Consider the following 23,272-nt stretch of genomic DNA (forward strand, 5'->3'; position numbering starts at 1 on the left):
TTATTTTATGCTAAAAGCTCAACATAACTATCCATTCATTCTCTAAACTTCTTTTCATTATAAGAATATGTATAATATTAAACCTCTGGGAAGACATCAGCACAAAAATCTTGAACGAAAGGCACAAACTACAATATTAAAATAAAAGCATAAAATTACAGTGTTTATTAGAATCAAAGTACAGACCTCCATTGTTAGAAGCGCAGTCCTGCTCAAGAAGTGTTTCTTGCAATAAGCCATTTCAGCTCGATATCCATCACTCCGCACATTCTTCCATCTTAGCATTGAAACAAAACATCAAATTTAGATACAATGGAATCACTAATTGAAGTGTGCCTGATGCATATAACCATGTTTAAGAAATCCAGAAACATTTCTTTCAAGTTTAATTAATAACAGACAACACAATGACAAAGGTTGAGGCATACCCCAAATATGCATTGTAAATAGTCAGATGATCTGAATTAGACAATGACATGGCTGCTTTTGCAAGGTTTGCTTCATCTTTTCCATTCACTGGAGTAACAAAGGGAGATTTTTCAGTCATGGCAGCAGCAATGATTGCCTGTAAACAAATCATATGTTTAACTCAGTATTTGACATAAATTATAAACGTTTAGCAGAGATTTTCATCCCCCATGAGGCACAGTATCTTGAAAACTGCTAGCACTCCTTCACAGAGAGCATTATGTCTACTGTTTCCTGATGTGCACTGTTGCCACGTTAACTTGTACCTCTATCATGCATTTTAAAAATTAGCTCCTGAAGTCCAATGAGAAAATGCATGTCAACCTGAAAAATTCCAGAAGAGTTCACCAAAATCTTAAAACTAATGAAGTTTATTTTATGGGAGGATAAGAAAATAGAGAACTTTACATAAAAGTTTTAGTCAGAATTGTATATACACTTATCAATCAAACGTAGGGAGGACGTATAAGCAATTTTATGTTATTTGACATATCAGCCCAAGTCCAAGTACTGCCCGTTACCTAAAGAGCTGTGAATGGAAGGGAAAGAAACAATATACTTTTATGCTAGATGTTGCTCCAACCAATTCAAACTTCTCAGATTCTGACTGCATTTAATTTACTAGGTTTTCTTAATGCCAACCTCAGCACCAATCGGTGCTGATCAATAGTCATCAAGGATATTGGCGAGTACACACCACAAAATTTTCATGAGTTTCTTTTGCTTTCCTTGTGATTGAAAGTAAACTAGCAATTTGGTAACTAATCAAATGGGATTTATCGTTCTTTATTGTTTTCTAACATGAGAGCTATTTATTCACATGATTTAATAAATATAACTACCACCTTGCTGGTTAGTGGTGTGCCAACCTTTAAGCTCTGCAGTTGGGCTGTTAAACCTTTGTTGCATCCAGTGTATTCAGCAGATTACTGCAATCACATGAAGGGAATTAAATTGCCTTAAAAGAAGCTTTTGTGATAGCGGAAATTCTGAGCAGGTTTTGTTGGATTATTTACTCGCACTTCTGTAAATAGCTCATCCTTGTCTTATTTCTGCTATCATTAAGTGTTCATGGGACTTTCTCCATGATCATAATTGTTAACCAATACTACAGCTTTACATGTTTACATGATGCTGGGTCCTGCCATGCTCTTCTGCATTCAGCATGGAGCCTAGATTCAAATACTCATTTGGCAGAGGTTTAGGCATGGTGATGAGCATATAAGGGTAAATAAATCTAGTCTGAATTTAGGTTGCATTACTGATAAATCAGTTTGATTGCTCAGAAACAATACTAAGAGAAAGTGGCTTACAACAACTAAATGGATAATTAACCAAGTTAATGATTCCAGATTTAAAAGGTTCAGCAAATTACTTGTAGCTATTTTATTTTACCTTAGGACATAATGAGCAGAGATTTTTTAAATGCCAAACTACACAAATTGAAATCTTAATTTGTATTTCCACTTTACTTACCACAGGTTCTAAACAGCTAAAAATTGCTCCAAAAATTAACATTTTCCCAATTTTCACATTTACTGGAAGGGCAGCAAGATGTTGCCCTAATGGAGTCAATTCAGGTTTGTTGATTTCACAAGCTCCAATTTTCCTCAGCAAGTTTATAGCATTACTAATGACTTGGATTTGTGGTGGATCCAAAGCTCGGGCAAGAAAATCTTCCGGAGATCCATGATTGCATTTCTAAAATACAAAATAAATAAGAAAAATCATAGCACATAGGAAAACGATGTATGGGTATCAACCAATTTGACAACAAAAACAGTGTTAACTTCTACTGTCATGGAACTGTCCCTATGCAACTGAAGATATAAGCATTAACAAGAGCAGATGGAGCATGAGATGATTCTGTAAGAGACTAAGGTCAAAGGAAATTGAATAAATATATATTTTTTAAAACACGTGTGCAAGAGTTTTACATTTCCAGTTCTTTGAGATTGTAAGCTACACTGGGTCAACAAAAACCTCTTTATTAACAATAACTAACAAATATTTTACCAAAGTAGATGGCTGAAATAAAAACCTTAATGTACTGTTCATAGTTTTCTTTCACTGTTCCAAGCCATTTGAGTTTCAATGAACTCAGTCTGGATTGTTAAGATTAAGAAATTTACAGTAAATTATCTTGATAATAATCTGCCAAGGGAATAATGAATAATACAGCAAGGCAAATCTTCTTCTGATTGATTGCATTTTCTTGTCCCCAAATCAAAAGGCTGATTGAGCCAGAGAGTCTGCTCCTGCTTCACTCAGCCTGATGACTCTCTTCAGGGTTATCACTCCAGATGCGCAAAAAACGTCTTGGCAGAATATGGACACTGGAAGAGAAAGCTGCCCACTGACACAAAAGTCAGGCAACTCAGCTCCCAGAGACGTTGTGACAGGAATGATGATTGCAAGAATAGTTATAAGATACCAAATGATATTGATCAGTTGGTACAATAGATAGAACACCGGCAGATGGAACAATCCTGATAATTCTGAGGTGATACATTCTGTGAGGACTAATAAAAGGTAGAACATTCACAATGAATACTGGGCTCTAAGAAGCACAGAGGGACCTCAGTGTACAAATTCAAGGATCCCTAAATATGATAGCACAGGTAGACAAGGTGATGGAGAAGGCCAAGGGATACTTGCTTTCAATAAACAGCAAGAGTGTTATGAAACAACTTCAAATATCATGGGTTGGTGGACAATTAGAGTACTGTGTACAGTTCTGGTCACCCTACACAAAGGAACTGTCATGGTCTGGTCCATGAAGTCTGTATTCTGGTTCACGGTCCGGTCCATCGACCCTTGCTCCAGGTTTTCCTATCTACTCTGTTTCTGTCCTTGTTGAGCTAATTGAGGTAGCTGATGCTAGTTGGGGCTGGCTGCATAAATATCTCCAGAGACCAGTGCGTGGTTGCTGGATTGTTTTTGTCCTTACTCCTTGTATCCCTTCCCCTGCCTTCTGTTTCCTCGCCTGAAGCCTTGCCTTGTCTTGCCGGTAACTCTCGTCTCACCTGAAGTTCTGTCTCGTCTTGCTTTGCCAGAAGCCCTGCCTTGTATTGCCGGTAACTCTCACCTCACCTGAAGTTCTCGTCTTGCCTTGCTTTGCCAGTAGCCTTGCCTTGTCTTGCTGTCTGGTCCTGGAGCCACCCTGTACCTAGCTCCTTTCCTGTCCCTTGCCTCCGCCCAGGTAAGCCAGGCCGTCTTGCCGTTACCTGGGGTTGGTTCTGTCCCTTGCCTCTGCCCAGGTAAGCCAGGCCGTCTTGCCGTTACCTGGGGTTGGTTCTGTCCCTTGCCTCTGCCCAGGTAAGCCAGGCCGTCTTGCCGTTACCTGGGGTTGGTTCTGTCCCTTCCTGTCCCTTGCCTCTGTCGGGTGGTGATCCGCGCCCTGCCCAGGAGGAGCCTGCAAAGCCTCGCCTCTAGTCTCCAGCCTCCTGCCACGCCTCACCTCGTCTCTTGCCTAGCCTCGAGCCTGTAGACTCCAGCCTCGAGCCTCTTGCCAAGCCAAGTCTCTAGCCTCGAGCCTCTTGCCAAGCCAAGTCTCTAGCCTCGAGCCTCTTGCCAAGCCAAGTCTCTAGCCTCGAGCCTCTTGCCAAGCCAAGCCAAGCCAAGCCTCTAGCTTCTAGCCTGAAGACTCCAGCCTCCTCCTACCTGCCTGCCAAGCCTTGTCCTTGCCTAGTCTGGGGTCCGAGCCAGAGGCAAGACCCAGGTACTGGGTCCTTGTCCAGTCTCTGGCTCGGAGTCCAAGCCTGGGCTCCTAGCTCTCTTGTTCAGTCCTGTCCAGGTTCCTGGTTTTCCTGTCCATGTCCTTGCCATCGCCCTGTATCCTAGTCCTGTCCCTAGTACTTGAATGTCTGTGTCTTGCACTTGGGTCTGTTCCCAGCCATGCCCTTATGACAGGAACAATGTTAATGTCCTGAAGCGGGTACAGAGGAGATTCACTAGGATGCTGCCTGGGATTGAGTATTAGAGTTATGAGAAAATACTGGATAGACTAGCTTTGTTTTCATTGAAATAGTGAGCTGACAAAATCTAACAGAAGTATATACAACTGTGACAGATTAGATACGTTACATAGTAGGAGACTTTTCCCAATAACATAGATGTCAATAGCTGGAGGGCATAGGTTTAGGATAGGGGTAAGGGAAAGGGATGAGAGGTTCACAGGGAATCTGAGAAAGAATTTTTTCCTTGTAGGAGGTGGTCAGAATCTGGAACGTACTGCATTGAGTGGCTGGTGGAGTCAATACTCTCAAACTACTCTTATAATGAAGTATCTAGACACGTATATGAATTATCAAAGGCTTGGATAATGGATGGTAAATTGAATGAGTATTGATAGGAACTCAATAATCGCCTGGAAAAGATGAGCTGATGGGCCTATTTCTGTGTTGTATGACACTATCACTAGTAAGTATTCAGAAAGTCAGCATTCAATGAGCCAATCCCCCAAATCATATAATAGCAAGTACTACAATTAAGATGGTAACCACCTGCAAGTGGTTTGGATGTTCAGGCCCCAATGGATAATCCTGGCGATGCTGGACAATGTTTCACACTGTCTGCATGCCACCTTGGCTGAACAGAGGAGCATTTTCATAATAGACAAAGACAAATGCACTGCTCCAAAGAGCACTATAAGAGGTCATTCTTACCCTCGGCCATTAGTATAACGCGACAACCTGTAGCTGGGGAAGTGTTAGATTTATTTTTTTATTCTTTCTTTCCTCTCTTCTAATATTTGTATATCTGTGCACTTATAATGCTGCTGTGACACTAATTTCTTTTGAGATCAATAAAGTATCTATCTACTTTGATTAATTTAACTTTAAAAACTGTACCCCTGGGCTAGAATTGAGGCAGCACAGTGGCATGATTTGTACAGTTGCTGTCTCAATTCCAGTGATTCAGGTTCAGTCCTGGCCTCCTATGCTGTCTTTGGAGATATCTGCATGTTTTCTTTATGAGTGAATGGGGTTTCTCTGGATTTTCCAGTTTCCCTTTGAATCATATCAAATCAATTGCAAGAATGTAGTAAGCTCGCATGCTTTTTGTCTCAGCGGACCCATTTGGTCACTCCTGTACTATAAGTTGTTTAGTGTGTACTGCAGCTAACATGACTCAGTAAAAGTGTTTAATCCTACTACTCCATTGTTGTTCTTGCTCCGCATATACCCAACACCACTCACATTCCTAGTAGTACTGACACATCATTTAACACTGTTGCTTCCTCTATTACTTTAAACCATATTAATAATTAAATGAGAACACCATAATAAACACATCAGAATGTAGATTTGCACTAGAGAATAACATATTACATCAGCATATAATAGATTTAAATATTTTTTGGAAATAGTCATTGAATATATTAATATTCAATGACACACAACGATGCCCTAACGGGCAATCTTAGCATCATTTAAAGTCTGAAATTCGAAGTAAACATTACCATGATATGAAGGCAAAGCTCTTCCAAGGGTACTCGTAAAATTTCTGGGACAGAGTAATCTATGAAACTGTCATACCTAGATAAATAAAGCAAATTACATTATTTCTTTAAAATAAGGGCCCCATTTGAAAATAACCATTCATAATGGAAATATAATAGCAAAAATTACAAGGTTTCAAAGCAAACCTTTCTACACAATTCAAAGTTTTTTTTTAAAGCGTAAATAAGCACTCGCAAATGAGACTAGCTTAGGTGGGGCATCCTGGATGGCATGGACTAGGTGGGCTGAAGGGCCTGTTCCTGTGCGTTATAATTCTAAATAAGTGCCCATTGCCTTAAAAAAATGAAAAAATAAAATTTAAAAATATTTGCCAATTGACTAACACTAATTCTGTGCAACAAAACACATTTGTCAGACTTTAGAAAAGTTATACGAACAAGCAAACCCAAAACATTGTTTAAAATGCAATAAATTTATGGTTGACTTGGTCTTTGATCTACTAATTTAACAAAACTATAAACACATTCTTACGCATGCAACTGCTTCATTCTCAGCTAATATTGTGAGCCTGCCAGTTCCTGAATGAGGAGTTCAACCCAAGGGTCAACTTCCAAAATATGTGTACGAGGTGCTCTGGGAATACTTCACTGAATACAACACCCATAATGTAACAGTCTCACTCTATTAACTGGAATATTTTGAACATGAATAATGGCGATCAGTAATTGAATCTACAGGTCCTTCCAGGTTATAGCAGGACCTGTGGACTGTTGAACCTGGAAAACTTGGTGCTTTGAAAATAATATGTGACATGATAAGCAAATGAAGTACGTATTTCTATGCACAAGGATTTAATATATATTTAGAGTTAATGTACGTTATGGTTGCATTGAAGTGTTGCTGAACAAGTCACTAACAGTCTCAAAGACAAGCCTCCACTTCTAATATTGCATAACCCTCCAAGTAAAACCTCTTAAATACTCCAGTAAAAGGGAGATAGGGGGTTTGTTTATCACAGGTTTAATATGGGCTTCTTGTCATCTTCTGATCTATACCACTGGCCTTGTAATGCTTTTTCCCCTCCTTCCCAATAAATATTCTGCTGCTGTTTGCCCACTTGCTCTGTATCATTATTATAGAAGACAAGTTATTTTGCTAAAATATCACATTTCAAAAGATAGAATAGAAAACTCTCATTGAAGCAATTGCAGACAATAATGTCACTCTTTCAGATTTTCTGAGTATTCACCTTGCTTTTGTGTACAAACGAAAACAGAATCCCTCTCGGACACGACCAGCTCGACCCTGTCTCTGAAGTGCATTGGCTTTGCTGATAAATGTCTCCACCAATGAGCTCATTTGGCTACTTTCACGATACCTACAAACAACATAAACTAGATTATCATGTAGTCTACAAATTTACAAGATGTTGAAAAAAATCTGTGTTAGCAAATAATATTTCATTCAGATGAATGTTACAAAACAGATTTAATGACAAAAATTGTTAGTTATATGCAGTAGTATAGATTTATAATAGTAACTAAAATATTTTAAGTATCATTCAGTTACAAAATCAGAAAAACAGCTGCAATATATATATAGCAATTAAGATAATTCAGACTACATAATACATGCTAAACAAACCTGTTTTCTTTAGTCTTTCCAGCATCAATGACAAAGACAACATCAGGAATTGTGATTCCTGTTTCTGCAATATTTGTTGCCAAAACAATCTGAAAAATTACACAATTAAATAATTAGGTGCAAAGAATTCCAATCTTTCCTGCTTTAGGTTTTAATCGATACCACCATACCTCTCTCATTATTTGTGATGAAAAAATCTTAACTGGCCATGATAGCATATTATTTATTCCATACAATTTTACAATGCAGAAAAAAGATGACCCATAACTCTAATTGTATGCATCAATTCCATTCCTGCTTTATCATTCATCCCGGCTATGTTATATGTTACAGGTGGAAAAACGGTTATTTTTATTTCAACATATTACAAACTGATGAACAAAAATCAAAGCAAATAATATTTTGTAGACAATGATCAGCAAAAGAAACAGGGTTGCCTTTCATCCTTCTGGTTTCAATTGCCAATGAAGCCTTTAGAGTCATTGGATAACGATTGTGATTAATTAGTTCTATTCTGTGGAGTGACCATTGTCACACACAGGACTGAATCAGCTTTGCATAAGAAAATGTATCTGGAGCACTTATGAGAAAGCCTTAGGAAGAGGGCATTGCCGCTAATGAATATGGTGAGAATCGTGAATATAAAAAGTGTCAATGGGGAGCGGGGGAGGGAATTCTTGAGCAAGACAAATCACAATATTATAAAGTTTATTAGTAATGGAGAAGAGCAATGAAAAATCTAAAGTACAACTTCTACATTCAGAGAGCCACTTAATGAGAGGACAGGTGATCTACCCAAGATAGAATGGAACCAAGGATTGATAGAAATAAACTGTAATGGAACAATGACTGACCATTATGGAAAATGTACTTCAGTTCTGACTCCTTGCATTGAGAAGGACACCGAATGAGGAAACTAACAGAATACATGATACGTGCCAATTGATATTTTTTTCCCCCATACAAGAACCAGATCAAGTACATTGAGAGTGGAAAAGAAAAAAAAAGTAATAGGGAATATGAATGTAGAATAAAAACCAATATAAAAATGGAAACCAAAATTTTTCTCCCAGAATGGAAAAAATACAGCAGTGTGGGTCACATTAGAATTAAAGAAGATAATACTTGCTTCAAGATGGATGGCAAGGTACAGGTCGGCCTTCACTAATCCAGCACCATTGGGACCTGAGGAGTGCCGGATTATTGAAGGAACGGGATTACAGGTAGTCGGATTAGTGAAGGTCGACCGTATAAGCATTCTGTATGAGCTTTTACTCAAAAAAGATGCTGAGAAAATATCATTTGTGTGGAGATGATAAGGATGATGAATGGACTGGAAAGGCTGATAATGCCTCAGGGTGTGATATAACCTTAGGGTTGATTAACCTTCAAAATTAGGGTTTGATATAACTTTCCAATCATCACTAGATATAGGGGAGTGCCAAAGAATTGTAAAGCAGGAAACCTGACATCTCATTCAAGAAAGGATGCAATGACACTCCTGGAAATTACAGGGTGGTCAATTTAATAAGAACTATAGATAAAGTTTTAGAAACAATAATCAAGGGAAAAATTAACAAGTACTTGAAGAGGTTTGAATTAGTTAAGGTGAGGCAGCACAAATCTGTAAAAGCAGAATGTGTTAAATTGAATTTTAAAAAAATTATTTAGGCATACAGCATGGTAACACGACCTTCCGGCCCAATAAGCCTCTGCCACCCAATTACCCCCATGTGACCAATTAACCTACTAACCTGTATGTCTTTGGAATGTGGGAGGAAACCAGGGAAAACACACACAGTTGCAAGGAGATAATAATTCCTTACAGACAGAGGACGAATTCAACATGGATTGCTGGAGCTGTAATAGTGTTATGCTAACCATTACACTACCACACCACCCTGAACTTTAAGACTGGTAAACTAAATGAGACAGGACTCGAACCTGCATTCCTCTGATAACTCTGCATCACACACCGAAGTTTGATGCTCTATCCATCAGACCTTACAGTTTCATTCTTAACTGTATTTATTTTGATAATAGACAAAAAAGTTGCTGAAAGTAATATAGTGGATGTTGTCTTTGGTGGTTTTAAGAAAGCCTTTGATAACATACCATGTAAAGGATTGGTTAACAAAATTGAGGCTCACGTATTTTGAAGATGTGGTGAGCAATTAAAATTGTACCAATCATCCACAACAAAGTGCAAGTTAGCCCAATAGAATTAGCCCAACTGTTGCTGGATTAAAATAATTAAGAGTGGATATAGGCAAGTTTGCAGAATTTAGGAAGATAACTAACCATGCCATTTTTTCCAGTCTTATTCTTTATATATTTACAGATTATCAGATTTTACACAAGCATACTCCATCCTCCCCTCTTAATCAAACTTTTTCTTCTGCTCTGTGTAATCCAAACTGCTTCTAAACTTCTGACTTAATGCTTTCCTGACAATTTTATGTGCCTTATCTTTGAATATAATTCTATCCTAAATTTCCTTTGTAAGCCATAGCTGAGTCCTTTTCCCATTCAAAAAGTCATCTGGGAATGAATAATTGTTTTAATTCATGTAACATATTCGTGGACTTGATGTTAAGTTGGAGAATATGTAGAGCAAAAGAAGCTGGGAGTTGATTTCATAGATGTGAATAAGGTTTAGGTAGTGTCGACAAAGAAAACTCTTAAATCCTAAAAGCTGATGGTATGGGACTAAGGGACACAGATTTAAGATTCTGCACAAAAGAACTTACTTATGCAGAGATTAGCAATGAGATGGAACTCACTACCTACAAGTGGTGGAAGCAGAGATAATCAGTGATCTTAAAAGAGCATTGGAAAAATGCCAGTGCGAAATACATTTGCAAGGCAATAGGGATAAAACAAGGGAATAGAGCTGACTGGGTCATTTCACACAATGCGGGTTTGGAACTGATATCAGGGATGGCCTCTTTATGACATTGTGGTAAACATTTTTATTGAATCAGCCTACACAAGTGGAATATTGATGAGAATATTCTCCCGGGAGGGGGGAGAAGATGGTGGTGCGACGGCAGCGCGCACGGCCACTTCGGCGATGAATATCTGTTATCTGTCAAGTAGGGGACCGTGCACAATCCTGATTTGATGGCAACAGACGTGAGAGCACAGTGGAACATCAGGAAAACTTCTGAAAAGCCGCTTCGCTGCCACTGCTACTGTGTGGTAACCAGAATCTCCGGAGCTGAAAGCCCTGAAATCCTCGGCTTTGCGTGCTTCAGCAGCCGGGGAAAGATCGAAGATGCTCAGCAGAGGATGGCGCTCAGGAGGTGGTATTGGAGAGGCTGCTCGGAAGCTCGGAGTTTTCAGACGGATGGACTCAGGGTTGGCTGCTTCCAAGGTATTGGCAAGTTGACGGTGCCTGGAGGTTTATGGCAGGGAGTTTCTCCCTTTTGCTGCCGCTATCGGGGACTCGGGAGTCGATCGACTAGGGACTTTTGAGACTTTTTTTTTTACTGTGCCCATGGTCTGTTCTTTATCAAATTATGGTATTGCTTTGCACTGCTGTAACTATAGGTTATAATTATGTGGTTCTGTCAGTGTTAGTCCTTGGTCTGTCCTGTTTTCTGTGATATCACTCCGGAGAAACATTGTATCATTTCTTAATGTACGTATGTATTTCTAAATGACAATAAAAGAGGACTGAGTGTTCTCATAATCTAATCTAATCCTCAACATTTGAGGGTATTACTATTTCTTAATGATTTTTTCTATACCTAACTCCCAAGGCATGAGACGTATACAGTACATTGGGTTAATGTTTAATAGTAAGTGTTGAATTTTGCCTTTGCTTAAGTTGCAGTTGATTTATTTATTTATTTTTACAAAGAATCATCACATTCATAAGAAGTGAACATAGCCACTGATAACCTTCAAAGTATCTACGTACAGGTACATGTTATTACAATCTCCATTTCCACACATCATTTAAAAGATGAACAGAAACCAGTCTGATTGAGTGACTATTCCAATTACCTTCCGAACTCCGGGTGGTGGGACTGTGAAGGCTGCAGCTTGATCTTGTGATGAAAGGATAGAGTGCAAAGCAATCACTTTGTACCTACAAATTTAGCAACATAAAACTTAAATTACTTGTTGGTATCATCTAAAAATAAACAAAAATGAGATAAGCAAAAATAGCATCGTTTATTCAAGGGAAGGGAATGAATAAGGAAAGATAATGATAATCAATGATAACCCATCAAGTTCACCCTAAAAACCAACATCTGTTCATTTTCTCTAAAGACCACCCATTCTTCCAAATTCCACACAGCCTTGCCACACTAGAAATTATATACTACTCACACTCATTACTTGTATTCTGCCAAATTAAAATCACATAGCAACGCAAAATGCTTGGAGATACACGAAACTACAGATGCTGAAATCCAAAGCAAAGAACAAAATGTTGCACAGCAGGTGAGCAGCATCCTTGTGGAGGGGAGGGTTGCTGATAGGTTCTTGTGCATCATTTCTCCCAGCCCACTCCACAAATGCTGCTCACCCACGACTTCCTCCTGCAGTTTGCATTTTTTTTGCTTAAAATGCATGAAGCTTTGCAATAACTTGCAGTGAAGGAACATACAATAACTTGCAAAAAGGAATCTAGAAAATAACTGCAGGGTGTTGCATATCAACTGGAAAATTGAAAACCTAATTGTCAACAGAAATCAAAACCTTGAAAGACAACATGCAAAAAAGCATCCTTGGTTGTAAATCCAAAGCAAATACAGAAAGTGCTGGAAGGACTCTGAGTTATTTGACTCGTTGGGTACTTCCAGCATTTTCTATTTGTTTCTTTCTTCCCCATCACCTGCAGTTATTTTCTTCAAGATAATGAAGCCAACTTTATTAGCCTAGTGAAACCCAGAAGGTAATCTTAGAACCTAGAAACTGTATAATTAACTAGTTGATGTGATTAAGTACTTTTATAAAAATGCACAGATGTAGAGCAAGAAGGTTGGAAGTAGATAGTTAAGGTTGTGCTAATGCTTTTGGTAAAATAATCAGAACAAAAATTAGAACATCATGTTCAATTTCAGTCATAATGACAAAAAGAAAGCAACAAAAATCTGTAAAACTATATGTTGAATGCCCTTTCCAATGTTCTCAACAAATAATGCAGAAAGAACTCCAGCATAGTACTGAGGATGTACAGCAATATCACTTGATCAAACTTTCCTTTAAAATGAACAAAAATTGTCCTATAGCACTCGTTAAATAATAGAATGGAACTTCTCTCAAGAACCTGTAAAATACTGTAAGTTATTTTGCAAGGAATATTTTGAAAGATCCAAGGTGTGACTCATATACATGTGTATATTGGTAAATCTTCCCAGACTGTATGTCATTTCAACTAACATGTTGCCTGGAATGCTGGATTCTTAACCACCCCATTAGATGGAGAACTTCTTGAGGTAGGGTTCAACCCTCAGGCCTCTCCCACCATTACTGTGCCTGAATTTCTTTTGGCTCTACTGAAATCAGGATTTTAAATAAGGACTTCTACTGATGCTGTGACATTATTTGAGCGGCACCAGAACAAGAGAGTGAGTAATCTAGAGCAAATTAGGAGCTAAGGGGAATAGGAGAGTGACCCAGTGAGCTCTGGCATCCCTTTCTGTAACACACCCACTTTTCTTTCTTTTTTTTTCTCTCTCTCTCTCACTCACTCCAATTTCTCTTCTCTTAATTGTGGTCTGGTCTGCCCATCTGGAACAGCACAGCAGTGCAGCTAGTAGAGCCACTACCTCATAGTGCTAGAGATCTGGGTTCAGTCCTGTCCTTGGACGCTGTCTAGGTGGAGTTTGAACATCCCCTAGTTTCCTCTCATATTTTAAGGACTTGCTAGATTGGTAGGCTATTTGATCACTATAAATTGATTCTATTGTAGGTGACTGGCAATATCTAGGGTGAGCTGAAAAGACTGTGTGAGGAATTTTTAAAAATGTGATTAATGTAAATAAGCAGTTGATGGTCAGTGTGGTCTCTGTGACATGATAGGCTTGCTTCCATGCTGTATGTCTGATTCCTTTCTGTTCTCCCCTTGCAGCTTTTCAGCACACAATGCCCCTGGGGATCTACCCAGGGCCTGTGGTGCTTACCTATCCTACTTGTTGAAAAAGCACACAAGCATTCAAGTTTCAAGCTTTTCAAATCTGAACACAAAAATTTAAACTGAACTGTGTATATCCACAAAGTCAGCAGCTTTCAGTCAAGTGGGCGAAAAAAAAAGTATCAGCAAAGATGCTGTCAATTTTCTCTAAAATTAAAGTTCCTAAGAGAAAACTGCTGTAACCATTTGAAAGTGATATACTGGGATTTTACTGCATTTTTTTCTTAATCAACACATTACAATCATTACAGAAGCAGGATGCTAGAATCACTCAGCAAATTAAGCAGTATTAATGGGGAGAAAAACAAACTATATGTTTTTGGTCAAGGACCTTTCATTACAAATAGAAAACATAGAGTACGGGAGCATTTTACATTATAAGGAGGGGAAGTGAAGAGAAAGAAGGGACTTTTTGTGATAGGGTGCAGGGCAAAGATGTCAAGTAATACTTTAATTACTCCAATTAATAATGGCTGGTCACCTAACACATCCAATAAAGGCATATATTCCGATGGTCTGCCACTGCTAAAGAGAATTTATTTTAAATAGCAATTATCATGTTAAGCAACCAGATGAGACACAAGTAGACCTCAAGTGGCAGTGGGCTGGCAAACGCTTATATCCCTAACATATATATGCACAGACCAATGTGTTGTATATTGTGCCTGGCAACTATTATTATGGATATAAAGTCAGAAAACCATTTGCAAGGTGGGAATTTCATGAAGAGTCAGATTTTCTCGTCCTGTCTGAAGAAGGGCCTCGGCCCGAAACGTCGCCGGTTTTCTCTTTCCATAGATATTGCCTGATCTACTGAGTTCCTCCAGCATTTTGTGTGTTGCTTTGGATTTCAAGTATCTGCAGATTTTCTTGTATCATGGAAATAACCCCAGTTGGACATTTGAATAACAAGAAGCACAAACCATCTTTATGCAGTTCTAGCTAATAAAAACTTCTGTGACCAAAAAAATGGGTATTTCCCCAGATATTGAATACAAACAGACAATAGAAAAAAACTTTACCTTTTCCTATCTTGAAACATTTTGTCTGTAGTTAAAAGGTCAAAAAGATGTTGAATGTGAGCCAGACCGGGTAAGAATACTAATACCGCACCATCAATTGCTCTGTACTGGCTACTTCTTTCTGAAAAGGGAATATCAATCAGTTAACTTCAGTCTTGCATAGCAATTTCCCCCTGCTTTTCTTGCTTTCATTTTCAACATCCCCATTCGGTCAACATTCATCCCCCTTTTTTCATGGTGTGTCATGATACATCTTGTACACAAAGCTTTCACCTACGTAACCAAGCTCTTTCAAAACATCCCCACTGTCTCAATCTACTTGCCCAGAATCTTCCCTTTTGATAAATGCTAACTTCTTCCAGGTCAACATACAGAAGATCAAAAACACTTCACCTTCACAATATCCTTACTACCTAGCTAAGGATTTCTTCCCCTCCTTCAAAAGGAAACATCACCACTTTGATTTGAAAGACTTCAGACAACAACTTTGATCTTTTGAATAAAGCTGTGTGGTTATGGGATCCATCTCCCCACTAGACTACTCCAGATGCTTTCTTTCCTAGCCTTTCAATGAGTTGTGCAAAATTATGCAAGGTGTTCCAGAAAAGCTAGATGGACAATTCAGTAGTTTTCTGTATGTTTTGATAGTTTTATTTCTTGCTATAACCAAATAATTTATTGAGACACTTTAAAGAAAGTTCCATAATACTCCAGCTAAGATTTGTCACATGCAACCATGCTCTATGGTACATTTTATGTGCTTTTACATACAGTGGCAAGCAATTTATACCCACTTACTAGCATATTGTCTGCAAAATGAATTTAGCATAATTATCAAGTTTATGATGCTAGGTAAGCCCATACAACTGCTTCCAAATGTTCTTGCCACCGCAACAAAGGAATCATGAATTATTTGATCAACTCTATCTGCACTTAACAGTAACTTTCAACTCAGATTTTTGCAGTAGTTTGAGATTTTTATTGGAGTACCAAATATTAAAATGAATTAGAATGTGTCAGATGTAACCATAACATAAAATGAAAACATTTAAACCTGCACTTGTTTTTTGAACAAAACCAACAATGTTTCACTTCAGGTCAATGTTTTCAGAAATAAAACAAAATGCCGTGCTTGTTCGAGACAAATTGCACAAGAATTGCTTGACCAGTAACATAGATAATAGAAAACATCCAGGTTCAGCAGAAGTAGTTGTTATTTTAGAGGACACAAAATATTTTTTCACTTACCCAAGTGGCTAATCAGCTCCAAGATGAGATCCACATTTATTTTAGTTGGATGCATGCATTGAATAGCATGACGGGTACGAACACTGTACTGTTCAAGCTCAGGTGTCAAATTTTGGCTGGGTATGAGCCCTTTAACAAAATATTCCTGAAAAGGATATTAACAAGGACCAATTAAAAATGCACTGACATTTGAAGGGGAAAGAGAAAACATTTCAGTATTTACAGATACCAAAATTGAAAACTTCATAATTGTGATTTTACATTATATTGTATTTACTTTAAACATTATACACATACATGAACATTTTTCTTACGTCAAAACATCAGATAGCCATCTTAATCAAATAAACTAGTCCAGTTGTCCACCTTCTCGATTTGATTTCCATTTGATGCTCAAGCAATCAATGAAGTGGCTGGATCTGACTTAACTTTGCAGGCTTGTTTTCAACAATGCACATCATTGCAGCTTTCCTCATTCATTCAGTTTCAAAAACTGCCCGAACATACACTGGAGCGAAATTAAAGAATTCTAAACTTTCTAGTAACCAGTAAAAACTCAAGCTGACAGGTTATTAGTACCCTGCATTCTGAGCATCATCTTGACAAATATAGTTAACTTGCCCAAACTATTCATCTTCTACTACTGTGCATCCAGTAATGTTAAATCAATCATAAATACGACCTGCTTAATTACCCCTCAAAAACAGGAAGATCGTAGCTGATTATTTGTTTGCAAAGAAACTGATTTACACAGGTCAGTATCATCTTTCAAAGTTATTCATGTTTGAAAAGCGATTGTCAACCAGAACAAAAAAATTACTGATAATTTCTCCATTCTGTGGGAAGATTCACAAGATAAATGGCAAGGTACTATTTTCTCCAGTTAAAATCTAGAACAAGAAGATAGCCACATGGCTGAACAAAGTTCTGTTCTGCACTCATTTTCAGATTTCTATCAGCATTCAGCAAAATGAATAAAATATATAACTGACATGGAAATAATTCCCTATATGTAATCATCTTCAAGAAAGGAAACATGGTGAACTGCTATAACTGGAGAGTGGTTACCTTGCCATCCACCACTGTAAAAGTAATTGTCAGGGTCCACTTCAACCAAACCTATTCAAGGACTTATTCAACTTTATTCAAGTCCTCGACTCCAACAATTACTAAGGACTGTAGAGCATTTTCTTTAAGTTTCACTACCAACAGAAATGATCTCCTTGTATTTTCTCCATGACAGCATTTAACCATGATGCTTGTGTATTTAATATTTCAGTAATATTCAAGTGAAATTGTAAAGATTATTTGATTAAGCATTCTGTTGGTTAAATAATTCATTATGGGCTTTATATAAAAGTACGTAAATGGCATATGTCATCACGCCACAATGTAAGATGCGCGCATCTCACTAAAAGTAAAACAAAGAAAGTACAGTTATTCCTGACTCGAGTAAATTTTAGCAAAGACTACTGTCAAACAAAGTCATACCCAACATTCTTCTCGATCAATCTCACTACAATATTGCTCTTCACATCAAACAAAACTTCTCTGAGAATGGTTCTACTCCAGATTTAACCTGCCAGCAACTACAATCCAAAACCAAGATCTGCAGATCCTTAGCAGTCAGACTGCAGTAAGCAAACAATCAGCCCTGATGAAGGGTCTTGGACCAAATCATAACTGTTCATTTGCCTCTATAAATGCTGCCTGACCAGCTGAGTTCCTCCAGCATTGTGTGGGTGTCTGTGTGGGTCTGGTAAGCAAATGATGCTTGTGCTGTAAACACAGAGGGAGAATCCCAAAACATAATCAACTCATTCTTTGAGAGGAAGGGTATTACACTCAACATCTGCAAGATCAAGGTCCTCTACCAATCTCAAGAAAGAAAAAATCAGCAGATGCTGTAAAGCCAAGCAACACACACAAAATGCTGGAGGAACTCAGAGGCCAGGCAGCATCTATAGGAAAAAAACTACAGTCAATGTTTTGGGCTGAGACACTTCAGCAGAACTGGAGAAAAAAAGATGAGAAATAGATTTAAAAGGTGGGGGATGGGAGAGAGAAACAAGGTGATAGGTGAAATCAGGAGGGGTGAAGTAAAGAGCTGCGAAGTTGTCCAGTGAAAGAGTTACAGGGCTTCAGAAGGGGGAGTCCGATAGGAAAGCACAGAAGGCCATGGAAGAAAGGTGGCGGGGGGGGGTAAAAGGAGCACCAGAGGGAGGCAATGGGCAGACAAAGATAAGGTGAGAGAGGGAAAAGGGGATGGAGAATGGTGAAGGGTGGGGGACCATTACTGGAAATTCGAGAAATCAATGTTCATGCCATCAGGTTGGAGGCTACCCAGATGGAATAAAGGGTGGTGTTCCTCCAATGTGAGTGTGGCCTTATTGTGACAGTAGAGGAGGCCACAGATTGACATATTGGAATGGAATGGGAATTAAAATGGGTGGCCACTGAGAGATCCTGCTTCTTCCAGTGGACGGAGTGTAGGTGCTCGGCAAAAAGATTTCCCAATCTATGTTGGGTCTCACCGATATACAGGAGGCCACGCTGGGAGCACCAGACACAGTACATGACCCCAACAGACTCATAAGTGAAGTGCTGCCTCACCTGGAAGGACTGTTTTGGGCACTGAATGGCAGTGAGGGAGGTGATGTAGGGGCAGATGTAGCACTTGTTCCACTTGCAAGGATAAGAAGGATAAGTGCGAGGAGGGAGATCAGTGGGGAGGGACGAATGGGAAAGGGAGTCACGTAGAGAGCGATCCCTGCGGAAAGCAGAAAGTGAGCGGAGGTAGGGGAGAGGGGAAGGCAGATATTGATGATAAAATTCACATTCTTTCAATGTGCCAGCACCACCTTTGCCAATTGAGGAAGACTACTGAAGACCTGGCACAGAACTCATGATCCCTACCCTTGTTGGAAAAAAAGGTAGTAGGGATAGTCCGGGTAACTACAGACCAGTGAGTCTTATGTCTGTGGAGGGAAAGCTGTTAGAAAAGATTCTTAGAGATAGGATCTATGGGCATTTAGAGAATCATGGTCTGATCAGGGACAGTCAGCATGGCTTTGTGAAGGGCAGATCGTGTCTGACAAGCCTGATAGAGTTCTTTGAGGAGGTGACCAGGCATATAGATGAGGGTAGTGCAGTGGATGTGACCTACATAGATTTTAGTAAGGCATCTGACAAGGTTCCACATGGTAGGCTTATTCAGAAAGTCAGAAGGCACAGGATCCAGGGAAGTTTGGCCAGGTGGATTCAGAATTGGCTTGCCTGCAGAAGGCAGAGGGTCGTGGTGGAGGGAGTACATTCCGATTGGAGGGTTGTGACTAGTGGTGTCCCACAAGCATCGGTTCTGGGGCCTCTACTTTTCATGATTTTTATTAACGACCTGGATGTGGGGTAGAAGGGTGGGTTGGCAAGTTTGCAGACGATGTTTGTGGATAGTGTAGAGGATTGTCGAAGATTGCAGAGAGACATTGATAGGATGCAAAAGTGGGCTGAGAAGTGGCAGATGGAGTTCAACCTGGAGAAGTGTGAGGTGGTACACTTTGGAAGGACAAACTCCAAGGCAGAGTACAAAGTAAATGGCAGGATACTTGGTAGTGTGGAGGAGCAGAGGGATCTGGGGGTACATGTCCACAGATCCCTGAAAGTTGCCTCACAGGTAGATAGGGTAGTTAAGAAAGCTTATGGAGTGTTAGCTTTCATAAGTCAAGGGATAGAGTTTAAGAGTTGCGAGGTAATGATGCAGCTCTATAAAACTCTGGTTAGGCCACACTTGGAGGACTGTGTCCAGTTCTGGTCGCCTCACTATAGGAAGGATGTGGAAGCATTGGAAAGGGTACAGAGGAGATTTACCAGGATGCTCACACTCACAACACGCTGGAGAAACTCAGCAGATCGGGCAGCATCCGTGGAAATAAGCAGTCGACGTTCCGGGCCAGAACCCTTCATCAGGACTGTAGGGGGAAGGGGCAGAGGCTCTATAAAGAAGGTGGGGGGGAGGTCATTCAGGGCCCCAAACAGTACTTCTAAGTGAGGCAACACTTCACTTGTGAGTCTGTTGGGGTCATCTATTGCATCCGGTGCTCCCGGTGCGGCCTCCTCTACATCGGTGAAACCCGACGCAGATTGGGGGACCGCTTCGTTGAGCACCTCCGCTCCGTCCGCCGAAACATACAGGATCTCCCAGTAGCCACCCACTTCAACTCTGCTTCCCACTCCCATTCAGATATGTCCATACATGGCCTCCTCTACTGCCATGATGAGGCTAAACTCAGGTTGGAGGAGCAACACCTCATATACTGTCTCGGTAGTCTCCAGCCCCTTGGTATGAACATAGAATTCTCCAACTTCTGGTAATTCCCTCCCCCTCCTTTCCCCTATCCCTATGCCACTCTGCCCCTCCCCAGTTGCCTACCACCTCCCTCACGGTTCCGTCTCCTTCTACTACCCATTGTGTTTTCCCCTATTCTTTCTTCACCTTTCCTGCCTATCACCTCCCTGCTTCCCTCCCCCCCTTTATCTTTCCCCTTACTGGTTTTTCACCTGGAATCTACCAGCCTTCTCCTTCCCACCCTCCCCCCACCTTCTTTATAGGGCCTCTGCCTCTTCCCTCTTCAGTCCTGACGAAGGGTTCCAGCTCGAAACGTCGACTGCTTGTTTCCACGGATGCTGCCCGACCTGCTGAGTTCCTCCAGCGTGTTGTGAGTGTTGCTTTGACCCCAGCATCTGCAGATTATTTTGTGTTTACCAGGATGCTGCCTGGTTAGAGAGTATGCATTATGATCAGAGATTAAGGGAGCTAGGGCTTTACTCTTTGGAGAGAAGGAGGGTGAGAGGAGACATGATAGAGGTATACAAGATATTAACAGGAATAGATAGAGTGGACAGCCAGCGCCTCTTCCCCAGGGCACCACTGCTCAATACAAGAGGACATGGTTTTAAGGTAAGGGGTGGGAAGTTCAAGGGGGATATTAGAGGAAGGTTTTTTACTCAGAGAGTGGTTGGTACGTGGAATGCACTGCCTGAGTCAGTGGTGGAGGCAGATACACTAGTGAAGTTTAAGAGACCACTAGACAGGTATATGGAGGAATTTAAGGTGGGGGGTTATACGGGAGGTAGGGTTTAAGGGTCAGCACAACATTGTGGGCCAAAGGGCCTGTACTGTGCTGTACTATTCTATATACCCTTCTACATGTTTTTGAAACTTGGACTACAATTCCACAAGCACCACAAGCCAATAGCAGTCTCCCCTTCCTCACTATAACCCTCTGTACTGAGTCCCTACTTATTCTTAATGCTTCAGTTGGATGGGTCATTTTGTTCATATGCCTGGCTACCAAAACAGTCACTTTATTCCAAGCTTAATAGTGGAAGGAGATGGCTGGGGGTGGGGGGAACGTCAGAGAAAATGATTCAGAGCTTCTTTGAAAAAGTGCAACATTCGCACTGATACCTGTGAACCTTGATGTATTCTAGATTTTAATGTGATCCTTGTTGTCAAGCAGAAAGGGGATATTCTTTCAGGGGCTCGTAGCAGTCAGTTTTCTGGCACTGTAACGAGCTCTGAGAATCAGAGGGAAATGGTGTACTCAGACAGGGCAATAGTGATAGGAGCCTCAGTAGTGACAGAGGCAGACAAGAGACCATATGGCTCAGAAGAGTTGCCAGGATTGTGTATTTATCACTTGGGTGCCTGGGTCAAGGATGTCTCCAAGCAGTGCAGCAAATTCTTAAGGACAGTAAACAACTAGAGGTCATTGTACACATTAGTACGAACAACGCAAGTAGAACAAGGGATGAAGTCCTACAGAATGAGTATAGGGAGATAGGTAAAAAATTAAAATGCAGGGCCGGGAGTAGTGATCTCCTGATCACCCCAGTGCCACAGGCTAGTGAGCCAGGGAACAGGAAGATAGGCCAGGCCGAAGAACTGGCAGGTTCTTGGATCATTGGGATCTCTTTTGGGGTAGAGGTGACCTGTACAAGAGGGACAGTTGCATTTGAACTAGAGGGTACCAATATCCTAGCAGGGAAATTTGCTTTTGCCATCTGGGAGGGTTTAAACTATATTGCTAGGTTGTGGGACTTGACTGCTTCATTCTTACTAGCCTCTTCCATGCTGTATTATTCTAAGACTTTGTAAAAGGCAGAAGAAATTCACCATGTCAAAAACGACACACTTGTCTGTCCAATTAGCCTCTTCCTGTCTCATCTGAGGAAGTAGTAAAGAGTTCCAATGTTCACCACATTAACGTGTCAGAACGTGGACGCACAGTGCTGCCTAAGAAGAAGATAACTCTGTATCATTAACTATTTCAAGTTTTAGAATACAGCTTCGGGCGATAATGAACACCATATACTCCAACAGTTATAAGTAATTTAAGAATAACCTGATGCTGATATGTTCTTCCTCCTTTGTCAGTAACAGTCAAATTAATTTCTTCCTCCTCCTCAGAAAATGGCTGATAATATTCAGAATCCTTTTCCAAAACATAGCCAGTCGCTTCTATCACATCTTCCAAATGTAAAACCTGTATACAATTGTGGACGAAAATTTAAAGTTTATCTAAATTTAAAGAGCAGTAAATTTTCTTAAGGAGTCTACTGTTCTCAATATTTATTGCTTATTTAATTATTATTACAGGTCGACCTTCACTAATCCAACTACCTGTAATCCAGTTCCTTCGATAATCCGGCACTGATTATGCTTAATGTGATCCTTATGTAATTCGGCATTTTCACTAATCCGGCACTCTTCAGGTCCCAATGGTGCCGGATTAGTGAAGGCCGACCTGTATTTTTTTTCTTTCTTTTGTATTTGAAGTTTGTTGTGTTTTGTACATTGGTTGTTTATCATCCTGTTGAGTGCAGTCTTTTATGGATTCTATATTTCTTGGATTTACTATGTATGCCCACAAGAAAATGAATCCCAGGGGTATATATATAGTAAATTTATTATCAAAGAGTGTGTGTGTCTGTCTGTCTGTCTGTCTGTCTGTCTGTCTGTCTGTCTGTCTATATATATATATATGTGTGTGTGTGTGTGTGTGTGTGTGTGTGTGTATGTATATATATATATATATATATATATATACACACACACACATATATATATATATATATATATACACACACAAACACACTTTGATAATAAATTTACTATGAAATTCAAAATGAAATTTAAAACATAATTTAATATATAACAGTTTGTCAAGATAAAAAAATTCACATGGTAAAATAAAGCACCAAATATTCCTCATTCT

The 23,272-nt window shown here is 39.8% G+C and overlaps 1 protein-coding gene across 2 annotated transcripts in view; it reads right to left on the reverse strand.

Moving 5' to 3' along the window:
* dhx29 (DEAH (Asp-Glu-Ala-His) box polypeptide 29) overlaps positions 1 to 23,272 on the reverse strand; it is an 85,196-nt gene that overhangs the window by 32,645 nt on the left and 29,279 nt on the right. For both annotated transcript variants that reach the window (XM_063042926.1, XM_063042927.1), the window contains exons 14-23: positions 22,400 to 22,540; positions 15,999 to 16,143; positions 14,751 to 14,871; positions 11,589 to 11,673; positions 7,578 to 7,666; positions 7,183 to 7,311; positions 5,933 to 6,008; positions 1,945 to 2,169; positions 429 to 565; positions 187 to 277 (exon numbers count right to left, since the gene is read on the reverse strand). In XM_063042926.1, the coding sequence (XP_062898996.1) occupies positions 187 to 277; positions 429 to 565; positions 1,945 to 2,169; positions 5,933 to 6,008; positions 7,183 to 7,311; positions 7,578 to 7,666; positions 11,589 to 11,673; positions 14,751 to 14,871; positions 15,999 to 16,143; positions 22,400 to 22,540 (1,239 nt within the window). The remainder of the gene's footprint in view (positions 1 to 186; positions 278 to 428; positions 566 to 1,944; positions 2,170 to 5,932; positions 6,009 to 7,182; positions 7,312 to 7,577; positions 7,667 to 11,588; positions 11,674 to 14,750; positions 14,872 to 15,998; positions 16,144 to 22,399; positions 22,541 to 23,272) is intronic.

The sequence above is a fragment of the Mobula hypostoma genome, chromosome 3 (genome assembly GCF_963921235.1).
Source record: "Mobula hypostoma chromosome 3, sMobHyp1.1, whole genome shotgun sequence".
NCBI lineage: Eukaryota > Metazoa > Chordata > Chondrichthyes > Myliobatiformes > Myliobatidae > Mobula > Mobula hypostoma.